Genomic DNA, 16,281 nt, shown 5'->3' on the forward strand with positions numbered 1-16,281 from the left:
GCTCTTTTAATTATTTGTTACTTTTATTTTTTTATTTTTTTAGGTTCTTTCTTAAAACTGCATTGTTGGTTAAGGGCTTGTAAGTAAGCATTTCACTGTAAGGTCTACACCTGTTGTATTCGGTGCATGTGACAAAATGTGATTTGATTTGAGTCCCCGAGTGGCGCAGTGGTCTAAGGCACTGCAACGCAGTGCTAGCTGTGCCACTAGAGATCCTGGTTCGAATCCAGGCTCTGTCGTAACCGGCCGCGACCGGGAGACCCATGGGGCGGCGCACAATTGGCCCAGGGTAGGGGAGGGAATGGCCGGCAGGGGTGTAGCTCAGTTGGTAGAGCATTGGGTTTGCTACGCCAGGGTTGTGGGTTTGATTCCCACGGGGGACCAGTATGAAAAAATTATGTATGCACTCACTAACTGTAAGTTGCTCTGGATAAGAGCGTCTGCTAAAAAAAATTCACAGAAATCTCTTCCTCAATACTTAAGAGTTGAGTGCACATTTCTCAAATAAGGATTTGGTACATAGTGAAAGAGAGTAAGAAAGGAGAAGAGGGAGGAAGAGAGGGACATTTTTTTACATTTTTAGTCATTTAACAGACGCTCTTATCCAGAGCGACTTACAGTTAGTGAGTGCATACATCATTTTTATTTTTCATACTGGCCCCCCGTGGAAATCGAACCCACAACCCTGGCGTTGCAAACGCCATGCTCTACCAACTGAGCAACATCCCTGCCGGCCATTCCCTCCCCTACCCTGGGCCAATTGTGCGGCGCCCCATGGGTCTCCCGGTCGCGGCCGGCTACGACAGAGCCTGGATTCGAACCAGAATCTCTAGTGGCACAGCTAGCACTGCGATGCAGTGCCTTAGACCACTGCGCCACTCAAAGGGTGCCAGCTTTGCAAACCATCTCTGCTCGCATGCATCGTCTCGGCTTTGTAAGAATATATTTGAGTGGATTGTTGTCGGTCCACACAGTAAACTTATGCCCTCGCAGCCAATGGCTGAATTTATCATGAATGGCCCATTTCATGGCTAGAAATTCCAGCCGGTGAGCAGGATACTTGGATTGTGCATGATTAAGAGATTTACTAGCAAAAGCTATCGGCCTGGCTATGTCCTTCCCATCTTGCACTTGTGATAGTACAGCTCCCAAACCACTAGTAGATGCATCCACGGAAAGTAGAAATGGCTGAGAAAAATCTGGATGAACCAGCAGTGCCTGGTCAACTAGTGCTGATTTCAAAGCTTCAAAAGCGAGTCGACATTCGGCAGTCCAGTCTGCAGCAGTGAGCCTGCGAGGGGGACCAGGCCTCTTCCTACCCTTGCCTCTCCTAGGCTTCTTCTGACCTGTAGTTAGCTGAAACAATGGCCTAGCAACCATGGAACAATTCTCAATGTAGTGCTGATAGTATACTACCATACCAAGGAAAGAACCTATTTTGATAGGAGACGGTGTGACACCATCAGCTTCCATTATCTCACTCTCAGTCACATTCAAAATAGTTTGAACTTTAGCAGGGTCAGTGGCTACACCCTCCTGAGAAATGATGTGGCCCAAAAACTTTACAGAACTCCTCAGAAACTTGCACTTAGACGGAGACAGTTTAAGGTTGTGCTCCTGCAACCGCTGAAAAACCATCTCAAGTCTCTGCAGACTATCTTCCTCCGTCTTAGCAAAAACCATCAGATCATCCAAGTAACAAAGGAGACTTAGAACGTTTTGTTCACCAAAGATGGTCAGCATCATTCTCATAAAAGTAGCCGGGCTGTTGCAGAGGCCCTGAGGTAACCGATTGTACTCGTGCAGACCTAAAGGGGAGGAAAAGGCAGTGCATTTCTTGTCCTCTTCATGCAGTGGCACGTTGTAATACCCTGACGTCAAATCCATTGTGCTGAAGAAGGCATTACCTCCCAGCGCGGCCAGTACATCAGCCTGATGAGGCAGGGGATGAGCATCCTTTACTGTGCGGGCATTTAACCACCTGAAGTCAGTACATAGGCACAAGTCCCCATTCTTTTTCCATACCAACACCAATGGTGAGGCATACTCGCTGCTGGATTTTCTGACGATTTCCTTTTCCTCCATATCATCCAGTGTTTCCCTGAGTTTTTGGTAATGAGCTGGAGACAGCCTACGATAAGGTCATCGAAATGGGCGGTCATCAGTCAGCCGTATGTGAAGGCAGAACTCCTTTGCCTCGCCACAATCTAGGCTATGTCTAGAGAACACTGTGTCATACTTCCCAATTAAGTTGACAAGTTTATCTTTCCAGAACTGTGAAACTGGACACTCCTCAACAGACAGGCCTTGAAGTCCAAGATTCCTCAGTGTACTGTTGCCATTATCTACACTGCCACCAACTGAACTCTTAGCTGTCAGACTGCCATGTGATCTGTCACATTGAGCCTTTGCCACATTCTGATGAGCTGCTTGCTGCTTGACATTAAAATACTCCAATGCAATGCAAGGGTACACATCCGCCACTTTAGCATTTCGTCTCAGGGTAACTGGCGATGTTGTTGGATTCACAATCTTCACAGGGAGCCATCCATCCCCCCACAGAGGCGTAACTACTCTCCCCACTAGTATGTGTCGATTCACACAACGAGACGTGCTGGGCTCGACAACAACAGTACTGCCCACAGAGAGTTTTGTCTTTGGGGGTAGGCGGCCCCACACCAGATGCTCACTCATGGGTTGGAGCGTTACTGCTCTCTTCAACTTAATGGTGCCCACTTTATCTGGGATGGAGTCTCCTCTCCATCTCTCCAGATTTGACATCACACTGGCTAGAGGAACCTGGTGTACCCGCCACCCGCCAGTAGCTGTCATTTGATTTGAACTGTCTAATCAGAGACTTCAACACATTAGTGCCCACAATGAGTTCATCAACCTGCCCATCAACAATAAGCACTGGGACTACATAACAGAAGCCATAAAGTTGAATTTTTAAGTCACACATGCCCACTGGGCTAGTTTGTTCCCACCACAACCCACCAGGATGATGTCTGAAGGAGCTAGAAAGTTCCCCTCTACCACTCCTGCCTCCCTCAACCGAGGTACAATATCTGCGCGCAGAGTAGTAGCCATGGACCCACTATCTAACATCCCCTTCAGCTCAACTTTATCCTGCACTAGCACAGTGGTGTAAAACAAACTGTCATTCTGAGTAATTCTCATTGTGTTCTGAAAAATGACTGTGTTGTTCTTGGGTACTGACTCACAAAAGTAAGAATAAACAGATTGGATATCATCATCAGTGGAGGAAAAATAAGAATGCCCCACATTGCCCTCCTCAGAACGGAGGCTTCTAGTTTTCCTGAGACCTGCCAGTCTGTCCACATCCAGGGTTCTGTCGCTGCCCAGCCTCACTACAGTCAAAGCTCATGTGGCCCGGAGAAAAGCACAGCTGGTGCATCTGACAGTGAGCTTTGGTCCAGTGATTAGTGCTTCCACAGACAGCACACTCATGCTGATGTTTGTGGAACTGTTTACGGGGCCCTCTACATTTAACATGTTTAAGTCATTTAGCAGACGCTCTTATCCAGAGCGACTTACAGTTAGTGCATACGTTACTTTTTTATTAATTTTTTTCATACCCCCCGTGGGAATAAACAAGGTAGTCAGTGGAGGAATGCGCCCAGAGTGAGACAAGTGCCCAGAGCCACACATTAAGACAGGAGGAGAGGAAGAGAGGGACAAAGAGAACAAGGTGGACAGCGGAGGAATGGGCTCAGGGTTATGCGGAGTGGCTCTCTCAGCAGAGAGTTGACCAGTGAAGGATGCAGGCCCAGAATGGGAAACCGACTAGGACAGGAGGAGTAGGAGGGAGAGAACAAGGTGCCCAGTGAAGAAATGGGTCGAGGCCCATGCAGTCTCTCTCAGCTCTGAGGCCTGTAGTGTACCCATGTTTGTACCTGTAGGATAGGCTTGGTCCAGGTGGTGCAGCGGTTGTTATGGTTGACGTAATACGTGCGTCCCTTGGCGTTCTTCCTCTCCTCCCATCCCGGAGGCAGGCCTGGTGTGGTCAGGGCATAGGCTGCCGACTGAGACTGGACCAAGCAAGGGAAGCAAAACGGCAAGTTAGTCACGCTTGACAATATAGCCATCTATAAGAAACTATTAGATAGAATGTATTGTATGAACTGTACTTTTTACACATTGATAAGAAATATAGAAACAGTAGGAGTGGGTTATTGTCTAAAATAACAGGGTATTTGTACTCTAAAAACCAAACTACAGTACAACAAGTACTGTGTACTCCCGAGTGGCGCAGTGGTCTAAGGCACTGCATCGCAGTGCTAAACTGTGCTACTAGAGATCCTGGTTCGAATCCAGGCTCTGTCGTAGCCGGCCGCGACCGGGAGACCCATGGGGCGGCGCGCACAACTGGCCCAGCGTCGTCCTGAGTAGGGGAGGGATTTGGCCGGCAGGGGATGTAGCTCAGTTGGTAGAGCATGGTGTTTGCAACGCCAGGGTTGTGGGTTCGATAAAATAATGTATGCACTAACTGTAAGTCGCTCTGGATAAGAGCGTCTGCTAAATGACTAAAATGTAAATGTAAAGTAGCCTAGTACTATTGTACTACTGCAGTTTCTCAGAAACTCACAGAAGCAGGACAGCTTGAGAAAAAACAAACACACAATGACAAACAAACCACATAGAGCAGCTTTCAAACCTTTCACATACACAGTATAAAAACCATAACTTGAATCACAGGTGGACTGATCAGGAGCAGCACAACCACATCACAAAAGTACAAACACTCAAATACAAATACACAGCCATTGAACTCCATATAAAGAAATGTGTACAGTGCACTTATTGACTTGCTAAGTGAGTTGAATTCCCCAAAACTGTCTGGAGTCCATTCAGTGGTCTCACAACAGAATGCAGGAGTGGGAACAGGTGGTCTAGTCTCTACAAGTCCTAACTTCTTAACCATATGTGGGACTGAACACCAGCTTGATTGATAATGTTTGTGGGGAGGGAGGGAGGTGGACAAAACAACAACGGTGCAGAGAGAAAGGATATTCAGATGACATAGAGGTGCACTGATGTACAGCAGGTAGACTGGGACAACATTACCATGGGCTCCTCAACTCCTGTGACTGTTTGTGCTCTGGTTCTTCTGGTCTGGGAGGTCTGCTGGTAGAACACAGCTTCCTTTAGAGGAACACACTATAGAGTGGGGGGAGGTCTTAGTGTCAGGGGTCAGGGACAGATGACCAGTGAGGGGGAGGCAGGGGGTCAGAGGGGTGAGGCGTGGAGGAGGTAAGATTTGTACGGGAAGGTTTCTTTAGAGTTATAGAGACCAGTGGGTGAGGTGGGGGACAGGTGGACCAGTTGGTGAGGGTGGGGGAGGAGGAAAGACTATCGCGTTAGGGGCAAGGGTCGTGGAGGTGAAGGGGGAGATGCCCAAAGCAGCAGACCACATGTAAGAGATCGGTGAGGTAAGAGGCACATGGAATCAGATTACAGTAGATTATTATGGAGTCAGAAAACGGTGGATAGATTTTTACTGTTTGATTGGATTATAGGTTAAGAGTGACAAGGGTCAAGGGTCAAGAGGCGACAAAAAACTGGATAAAAGCTTTCAATTGATTTTTCTGGTGTTGTTTTGCAGCGTAAGTACAGTTGAAGTCAGAAGTTTACATACACCTTAGCAAAATACATTTAAACACAGTTTTTCACAAATCCTGACATTTAATCCTAGTAAAAATTCCCTGTCTTAGGTCAGTTAGGATCACCACTTTATTTTAAGAATATGAAATGTCAGAATAATAGTAGAGAGAATGATTTATTTCAGCTTTTATTTCTTTCATCACATTCCCAGTGGGTCAGAAGTTTACATACCCTCAATTAGTATTTGGTAGCATTGCCTTTAAATTGTTTAACTTGGGTCAAACGTTTCGGGTAGCCTTCCACAAGCTTCCCACAATAAATTGGGTGAATTTTGGTCCATTCCTCCTGACAGAGCTGGTGTAACTGAGTCAGGTTTGTAGGCCTCCTTGCTCGCACACACTTTTTCAGTTCTGCCCACACATTTTCTATAGGATTGAGGTCAGGGCTTTGTGATGGCCACTCCAATACCTTGACTTTGTTGTCCTTAAGCCATTTTGCCACAACTTTGGACAATATATTCACATAACGTGCTTCACAGTTGGGATGGTGTTCTTCGGCTTGCAAGTTACCCCCTTTTTCCTCCAAACATAGCGATGGTCATTATGGCCAAACAGTTCTATTTTTGTTTCATCAGACCAGAGGGCATTTCTCCAAGAAGTATGATCTTTGTCCCCATGTGCAGTTGAAAACCGTAGTCTGGCTTTTTTATGGCGGTTTTGGAGCAGTGGCTTCTTCCTTGCTGAGCGGCCTTTCAGGTTATGTTGATATAGGACTCGTTTTACTGTGGATATAGATACTTTTGTACCTGTTTCCTCCAGCATCTTCACAAGGTCCTTTGCTATTGTTTTGGGATTGATTTGCACTTTTCGCACCAAAGTACGTTCATCTCTAGGAGACAGAACGCATATCCTTCCTGAGCGGTATGACGGCTGCGTGGTCCCATGGTGTTTATACTTGCGTACTATTGTTGAGATGAACGTGGTACCTTCAGGCGTTTGGAAATTGCTCCCAAGGATGAACCAGACTTGTGGAGGTCTACAACTTTTTTTCTGAGGTCTTGGCTGATTTCATTTGATTTTCCCATGATGTCAAGCAAAGAGGCACTGAGTTTGAAGGTAGGCCTTGAAATACATCCACAGGTACACCTCCAATTGACTCAAATTATGTCAATTAGCCTATCAGAAGCTTCTAAAGCCATTACATCATTTTCTGGAATTTTCCAAGCTGTTTAAAGGCACAGTCAACCTAGTGTATGTAAACGTCTGATCCACTGGAATTGTGATACAGTGAATTATAAGTGAAATAATAAGGTTGTAAACAATTGTTGGAAAAATGACTTGTGTCATGCACAAAGTAGATGTTCTAACTGACTTGCCAAAACTATAGTTTGTTAACAAGAAATGTGTGGAGTGGTTGAAAAACGAGTTTAAATGACTCCAACCTAAGTGTATGTAAACTTCCGACTTCAACTGTATATCTTTGTAATGATGGTTAATTGGTTATTTATTGGAGGACCTGGTTCATTCGGATCAGAGAAAGTCTCAATCTCATTGATAAAAAGCACTAAAACAACACTAGTGGAAGAAACAGATGTTTTCATTTTTTGATGAGATTAACAACAGAGGTTTCCCCTCTCTGGCAAAGCAACGTCTAAAACCACTCATATTTTTACTGCTCAGATACAGAAAGAAAATACATTTTAAGCTTTCTAACCGCTCAGATAAACTTAATTTTCTTAAACTTGTATTTTCTTTGTGAATCATGCGTGTTAGATCTGGCACAACAGGTCTTACTGATTGCAGTGTACCAACTTACATAAAGAGAGGGGAATAGAGTGTGTTGCCCTGAGTTACACCAGCTTAACACTACCCACCCACTCAGCTAAATAGCAAGGAGAAATAGTGTGACTGTGACAAATCTAGCTGTGTTGTTCCTAGGCTCACTGGGTAAAGGCACAGTCCCACCACATAACTTTGGGACAATGGGACTGACTTACTTTCACTCCTTCTTTGTCATTACTAACATCAACACTAACGGCAGTCTATATTTGATCCTAAAGCATTATTTTCTATGGCGATATTGTACAACACACCCTTTACGGCAAAATGTAAAATCTACGATTTTGCTGCCATGTAATCCACAGACACCCCCAGGCAAAACAGGGAATAATACAACATTAGGCCTACAGCTGAGCCAGCCGTTCATGATGACTAATACCATTTGGCTTCTCTCCCTCTACAATAATTTAGGAAGTCTCACACACTGTCCATGTGGAGGACCATCCTAAGGACAACATCAAAAGAGTTTATAACAGCCTTATCATAAGCTTTGTATAGATTGATAGTCCTCTGAGGTCAAGTGCACTCCACAGCAAAAGAGAGACTGCACAGTCAGGGGGATAATTGCATAACCAACCACGATCAACCTACACATCCTGCCTAAGAAAATGTGTCAAATCAAACCATTATATGCACAACATGTGGGGCCTTAATCCCCGGGACTCGAAAGAGGAAGTGGCGGCAAAAGAGAGGCAGGCGAGCCGGTACCCTGACGAGACTACGTCTGCGAGCAAATAGACAGCCACTGCCCTCTGTTCTATTGGAGAACGTGCAATCAATGGAGAACAAACTGGACGAGCTCCATTCGAGACTATCCTATCAACAGGACCTGAAAAACTGTAGTATCCTATGTTTCTCAGAGTCGTGGCTGAACAAGGACATGGATATACAGTACCAATCGAAAGTCTGGACACACCTACTCATTCAAGGGTTTTTCTTTATTTTTACTATTATTCTACATTGTAGAATAATAGTGAAGACATCAAAACTATGAAATAACACATATGTAGTAACCAAACAAGTGTTAAACAAATCAAAATATATTTTATATTTGAGATTCTTCAAAGTAGCCACCCTTTGTCTTGATGACAGCTTTGCACACTCTTGGCATTCTCCCAACCAGCTTCACCTGGAATGCTTTTCCAACAGTTGAAGGAGTTCCCACATATGCTGAGCACTTGTTGGCTGCTTTTCCTTCACTCTGCGGTCCAACTCATCCCAAACCATCTCAATAGGGTTGAGGTCAGGTGATTGTGGAGGCCAGGTCATCTGATGGTTTAACACTTTTTTGGTTACTACATGATTCCATATATGATATTTCAAAGTTGTAGAAAATAGTAAAAATAAATAAAAAACCCTTGAATGAGCAGCTGTGTCCAAACTTTTGACTGGTACTGTACATCTCGCTGGCATCGTTAACACTGGACGGCAGACTTGGGTAAGACGAAGGGAGGAAGGGTGTGTCTCTTTGTTAACAACAGCTGGTCCGCAATCTCTAATGTTAAGGAAGCCTTAAGTTTTTGCTCGCCTGAGTTAGAATACCTCATGATAAGCTGCAGACTATACTATTTACCAAGAGAGTTTTCATCTATTTGTTTTCGTAGCTGTCTATTTACCACCACAAACCGATGCTGACACTAAAACCGCACTCAACGAGCTGCATAGGGCCATAAGCAAACAAGAAAATGCACATTCAGAGGCAGCGTTACTCATAGCCGGTGATTTGATGCAGGGAAACTGAAATCCGTTTTACCTAATTTTTACCAGCATGTCACCTGTGCAACTAGAGGTGACAAAACTCTAGATCACCTTTATTCGATACACAGAAACGCATTCAAGGCCCTCCTTCGCCCTCCCTCAAATCAGACAATAACTCTATCCTCCTGCTTACTGCTTACCAGTGACGCGATAAATACGGAAGTGGTCCGATGAAGCGGATGCTAAGCTACAGGACTGTTTCGCTAACGCAGATTGGAATATGTTCCGGGATTCATCCGATAACATTGAGGAGTTTACCACATCTGTCACCGGCTTCATAAATGCATGTACATTGAAAGAGGCCTGAGGAGGAAGGAAGGAAGGCAGATGGTTTGCACTGCAGTGGATAGCAGCCGTCTTACGGGCTCCTGACCTATTTTTTATTGATTTTTTACACACAATTTGGTGTCTCCGCCATCATTTAAATGACTTTACAAAAATATGTTCTTGCTAAGTCATTTAAATGATGGCGGAGACATTATATACATTTCCATTTTAGATGTTTGTTTCATATACTCCCCGATAACAAATTATACAAAAAGCAGAACAGTCCAGCGATAGTTTGGTACAGCTTTCTGTGAGAAAAGATAATGCGAAGAGAAGAGTCCCCCCTATTTAGCTTAACATGTTGCCTGTAATCCATGGCTACTGGTTTGAGTATGTACTTACGGTCACTGTGGGGTCAACATCGTCGATGCACTTATTACTGATGCCGCGGGGCCAGACGGAATACCAGGACACGTACTCAGAGCATGCGGTGACCAGCTGGCAAATGTCTTCACTGACACTTTCAACCTCTCCCTGACCCGGTCTGTAATACCAACTTGTTTCAAACAGACCACTATAGTCCCGTTGCACAAGAACGCCAAGGTAACCTGCCTAAATGACTATCGCCCCGTAGCACCCACATCTATAGCCATGAAATGCTTTGAAATGCTTTGAAACTCACGCCAATTTGCATACTGCCCCAACAGATCCACAGATGATGCAATATATATTGCACTCTACACTGCAATCACCCACCTGGACAAAAGGAATACCTATGTAAGAATGCTGTTCATTGACTACAGCTCAGCATTCAACACCATAATTCCCTCCAAGCTCATCAACAAGCTCAGGACCCTGGGACTGAACACCTCCCTCTGCAACTGGATCTTGGACTTCTTGACGGGCCGCCCCGAGGTGGTGAGGGTAGGCAACAACACATCCGCCACGCTGACCATTAACACAGGGGCCCCACAGGGGTGTGTGCTTAGTCCCCTCCTGTACTCCCTGTTCACCCATGACTGCGTGGCCGTGCACGACTCCAACACCATCATCAAGTTTGCTGACGACATGACGATGGTAGGACCGATCACTGACGATGAGGCAGCCTATAGGGGGGAGGTCAGAGACCTGGCAGTGTGGTGCCAGGACAACAACCTCTCCCTCAACGTCAGAAAGACGAAGGAGCTGATCGTGGACTACAGGAAACGGAGAGGCGAGTTCGCCCCATCCACATCGATGGGGGTGTATTGGAGCGGATCGAGAGCGTCAAGTTCCTCGGTGTCCACATCACTAAGGAATTAACATGGTTCACACAAACCCACACAGTTGTGAAGAGGGCACGACAGCACCTCTTCCCCCCCAGGAGGCTGAAAAGATTTGGCCTGGGCCCTCAGATTCTAAAAATATTCTATAGCTGCACCATTGAGACCATATTGACTGGCTGCATCACCGCTTGGCATAGCAACTGCAAGGCAACTGACCGCAAGGCGCTACAGAGGGTGGTGAGTAAGCCCTGTACATCACTGGGGCCGAGCTCCCTGCCATCCAGGAACTCTATACCAGGCGGTGTCAGTGGAAGGCCCAAATAATTGTCAAAGACTACAGCCACCCAAGCCATAGACTGTTCTCTGCTATCGCACAGCAAGCTGTACCAGTGCAAGTCTGGAACCAACAGAACCCTGAACAGCTTCTAACCCCAAGCCTTAAGACTGCAAAACAAGGCTGATAAATAGCTCATCAAATGGCTACCTGGAGTGACCCTTTATTTTACTAACTCTCTTGCACTGACTATGCACACACACTGGACTATACCCATTCCCTCACACATACTTACATTGACACCCCAACACCCACTCACACACACACACATAACATGCGCACACATGCACACCGCTGCCACACATACACACCAGAGCATATGAGCGGAGTGGAGCGGGAGCGAGCGTGGAGCGTGAGCGGACGGATTTTGAACAGAGCGCAGAGCGGCATTTTTAAAAGGACGGAGCGTCGCCCTATGTCCCGCTCCAATTTCCCTCGCTCCATCTGTTTAATTTAATTTGTGTCGTCCATGAATTTGTATTTTATAGAGCGAGAGGAGCAGCAGCAGCAACAAGAGAAAAGGGTTGAGGAATTCAAAAGTTTATTCACTGCACGCAAAGGCCCAACCATAACAAGGGAGAGAAAAAGAGAGCTGGATGTAGCATTTTTTAAAATGATTTTCATGGACTATGAACCGCTGAGTAAAGGAGAACGCGAAGGGATGCAACACTTCGCCAGCGCAGCTCAACCGGGCTACACCCCCCCAAGAAACTATGATAAATCAGTACTTTACTTTGTCAAATTTACATCTGAGATGCCCCATTCACATGCTTCAGCTGGCGATCAAAAACGCCTTTAACGAGCACGACAACATTAATAGGCTGTTAGTGAAAGTCGGGCACCTGGTGAAAAGTGTACGCAAGAGCACAGAGGAAACCGACCAATTAGGTGTCCGCCCCACAAATGCCTGTGCCATTCGATGGAGCAGTCAGCTGCGGATGATTCAGTCGTTCATCCGGTTGTTCCAAAAAGACCCGTTATGGCAAAACAAACTCAAGTCTAATGTTGCTAACATCACCCTGAATCAAGTACGGCAGCTGACGCACCTTGTCAGTGTGCTGACACCACTAGCAGATCTCACAGACAAAATGCAGAAGGAGCTGGGGAACCTGGGGATGATCCTCCCTGCTGTCACAGAAATCAAATCCCTGCTCACCGATTACACTCACGCTGCACTTCCAATGGGCATCGCTGCTTTTGCAGAAACATTGACAAACAACGTGTCAATTCGCTATGGAATATACTATACTGATTAACATCTCATTTTAGCGTCAGTGTTAGATCCCCGTTTCAAGACAGAATGGATAATCCGAGATGAGTCTGTATGCAACAAATTCGGGGAGATAAAGTAAGGCTGTGGTTAAACTAAAAGTGAAATAAATGCTGATTTTGTTCCTTTTTTGGAGTGAGCGGGGGGCGATTTGAGTGGAGCGCGATGCAAACTGCGTTGAGCGCTGAGCGATAATGAGCGGACTGGCCTGATGTGGCTTTGAGCGGGGGGAGCGGAGGGGTGAACAGCTCCGTGAGCGAGGAGCTGAGATTCTCACCGCTCCACTCCGCTCATATGCTCTGATACACACTCACCCAAACACCCTTTCACACTCATTACATACACTGCTGCTACTGCTTCACATACGCTGCTGCTACAGCTCAGTCTTTTATCTATCCTGTTGCCTATCAACTTTACAAATATCTACATACAGTGGCTTGCGAAAGTATTCACCCCTCTTGGCATTTTTCCTATTTTGTTTCCTTACAACCTGGAATTAAAATGGATTTTTTAGGGGTTTGTATCATTTGATTTACATAACATGCCTACCACTTTGAAGATGCAAAGTATTTTTTATTGTGAAACAAACAAGAAATAAGACTGAAAACTTGAGCGTGCATAACTATTCACCCCCCCAAAGTCAATACTTTGTAGAGCCACCTTTTGCAGCAATTACAGCTACAAGTCTCTTAGGGTATGTCTCTATAAGCTTGGCACATCTAGCCACTGGGAATTTTGCCCATTCTTCAAGGCAAAACTGCTCCAGCTCCTTCAAGTTGGATGGGTTCCGCTGGTGTACAGCACTCTTTAAATCAATTGGATTGAGGTCTTGGCTTTGACTAGGCCATTCCAAGACATTTAAATGTTTCCCCTTAAACCACTCGAGTGTTGCTTTAGCAGTATGCTTAGGGTCATTGTCCTGCTGGAAGGTGAACCTCCATCCCAATCTCAAATCTCTGGAAGACTGAAACCGGTTTCCCTCAAGAATTTCCCTGTATTTAGCGCCATCCATCATTCCTTCAATTCTGACCAGTTTCCCAGTCCCTGCCGATGAAAAACATCCCTACAGCATGATGCTGCCACCACCATGCTTCACTGTGGGGATGGTGTTCTCGGGGTGATGAGAGGTGTTGGGTTTGCGCCAAACATAGCGTTTTCCTTGATGTCCAAAAAGCTCAATTTTAGTCTCATCTGACCAGAGTACCTTCTTCCATATGTTTGGGGAGTCTCCCACATGCCTTTTGACGAACACCAAATGTGTTTGCTTATTTTTTTCTTTCAGCAATGGCTTTTTTCTGGCCACTCTTCCGTAAAGCCCAGCTCTGTGGAGTGTATGGCTTAAAGTGGTCCTATGGACAGATACTCCAATCTCCGCTGTGGATCTTTGCAGCTCCTTCAGGGTTATCTTTGGTCTCTTTGTTGCCTCTGATTAATGCCCTCCTTGCCTGGTCCGTGAGTTTTGGTGGGCGACCCTCTCTTGGCAGGTTTGTTGTGGTGCCATATTCTTTCCATTTTTGAATAATGGATTTAAATGGTGCTCCGTGGGATGTTCAAAGTTTCAGCTATTTTTTTATAACCCAACCCTGATTTGTACTTCTCCACAACTTTGTCCCAGACCTGTTTGGAGAGCTCCTTGGTCTTCATGGTGCCGCTTGCTTGGTGGTGCCCCTTGCTTAGTGGTGTTGCAAACTCTGGGGCCTTTCAGAACAGGTGTATACAGTGGGGAGAACAGGTATTTGCTACACTGCCGATTTTGCAGGTTTTCCTACTTACAAAGCATGTAGAGGTCTGTAATTCTTATCATAGGTACACTTCAACTGTGAGAGACGGAATCTAAAACAAAAATCCAGAGAATCATATTGTATGATTTTTAAGTAATTAATTTGCATTTTATTGCATGACATAAGTATTTGATACATCAGAAAAGCAGAACCTAATATTTGGTACAGAAACCTTTGTTTGCAATTACAGAGATCATATGTTTCCTGTAGGTCTTGACCAGGTTTTCACACACTGCAGCAGGGATTTTGGCCCACCCACATACCTTCTCCAGATACTTCAGGTTTCGGGGCTGTCGCTGGGCAATACGGACTTTCAGCTCCCTCCAAAGATTTTCTATTGCGTTCAGGTCTGGAGACTGGCTAGGCCACTCCAGGACCTTGAGATGCTTCTTACGGAGCCACTCCTTAGTTGCCCTGGCTGTGTGTTTCGGGTCGTTGTCATGCTGGAAGACCCAGCCACGACCCATCTTCAATGCTCTTACTGAGGGAAGGAGGTTGTTGGCCAAGATCTCGTGATACATGGCCCCATCCATCCTTCCCTCAATACGGTGCAGTCGTCCTGTCCCCTTTGCAGAAAAGCATCCCCAAAGAATGATGTTTCCACCTCCATGCTTCACAGTTGGGATGGTGTTCTTGGGGTTGTACTCATCCTTCTTCTTCCTCCAAACACGGCGAGTGGAGTTTAGACCAAAAAGCTCTATTTTTGTCTCATCAGACCACATGACCTTCTACCATTCCTCCTCTGGATCATCCAGATGGTCATTGGCAAACTTCAGATGGGCCTGGACATGCGCTGGCTTGAGCAGGGGGACCTTGCCTGCGCTGCAGGATTTTAATCCATGACAGCGTAGTGTGTTACTAATGGTTTTCTTTGAGACTGTGGTCCCAGCTCTCTTCAGGTCATTGACCAGGTCCTGCCGTGTAGTTCTGGGCTGATCCCTCACCTTCCTCATGATCATTGATGCCCCACGAGGTGAGATCTTGCATGGAGCCCCAGACCGAGGGTGATTGACCGTCATCTTGAACTTCTTCCATTTTCTAATAATTGCACCAACAGTTGTTGCCTTCTCACCAAGCTGCTTGCCTATTGTCCTGTAGCCCATCCCAGCCTTGTGCAGGTCTACAATTTTATCCCTGATGTCCTTACACAGCTCTCTGGTCTTGGCCATTGTGGAGAGGTTGGAGTCTGTTTGATTGAGTGTTAGGACAGGTGTCTTTTATACAGGTAACGAGTTCAAACAGGTGCATTTAATACAGGTAATGAGTGGAGAACAGGAGGGCTTCTTAAAGAAAAACTAACAGGTCTGTGAGAGCCGGAATTCTTACTGGTTGGTAGGTGATCAAATACTTATGTCATGCAATAAAATGCAAATTAATTACTTAAAAATCCTACAGTGTGATTTTCTGGATTTTTGTTTTAGATTCCGTCTCTCACAGTTGAAGTGTTCCTATGATAAAAATTACAAACCTCTACATGCTTTGTAAGTAGGAAAACCTGCAAAATTGGCAGTGTATCAAATACTTGTTCTCCCCACTGTATATACTGAGATCATGTGACAGATCATTTGACACTTAGATTGCACACAGGTGGACTTTATTTAACAAATTATGTGACTTCTAAAGGTAATTGGTTGCACCAGATCTTATTTAGGGGCTTCATAGAAAAGGGGGTTTATTTAATTTTTAGCATTTTTTTCATTTCACTTCACCAATTTGGACTATTTTATGTATGTCCATTACATGAAATCCAAATAAAAATCAATTTAAATTACAGGTTGTAATGCAACAAAATAGTAAAAACGCCAAGGGGGGTGAATACTTTTGCAAGGCACTGTAGCTACCTCAATTACCTCGTACCCCTGCACATTGACTCGGTACTGGTACTCCCTGTATATAGCCATGTTATTTTTCCTAATTATTGTTATTCACTGTGTATTTATTCCTCATATCACTATTTCATCTTTAGCTCTGCATTGTTGAAGGACCCGTAAGAATGTCACTGTTAGTCTACACCTGTTGTTTACGAAGCATGTGACAAATAAAATGTGATTTGATTTGAAAAAGAAAGTAAGAGGCGGAAGAAAAAAGGAGACAGGAAGAGGAGAAGAAGAAGAGAGCAGGAGACAGGAAGAGGAGAGGAAGA

The 16,281-nt window shown here is 45.2% G+C and overlaps 1 protein-coding gene across 1 annotated transcript in view; it reads right to left on the minus strand.

The window, feature by feature from the left end:
- The window catches only part of LOC311127410 (E3 ubiquitin-protein ligase NEDD4-like), a gene marked incomplete at its 5' end in the record, with an annotated part of 110,044 nt that overhangs the window by 70,964 nt on the left and 22,799 nt on the right, over window positions 1–16,281 (minus strand). The window contains 2 exons of the mRNA XM_084159259.1: window positions 3,918–4,052; window positions 5,089–5,148. Of these exons, the coding sequence (XP_084015385.1) occupies window positions 3,918–4,052; window positions 5,089–5,148 (195 nt within the window). The remainder of the gene's footprint in view (window positions 1–3,917; window positions 4,053–5,088; window positions 5,149–16,281) is intronic.

This window comes from Coregonus lavaretus, assembly GCF_964263955.1.
Source record: "Coregonus lavaretus genome assembly, chromosome: 4".
Classification (NCBI taxonomy): Eukaryota; Metazoa; Chordata; class Actinopteri; order Salmoniformes; family Salmonidae; genus Coregonus; species Coregonus lavaretus.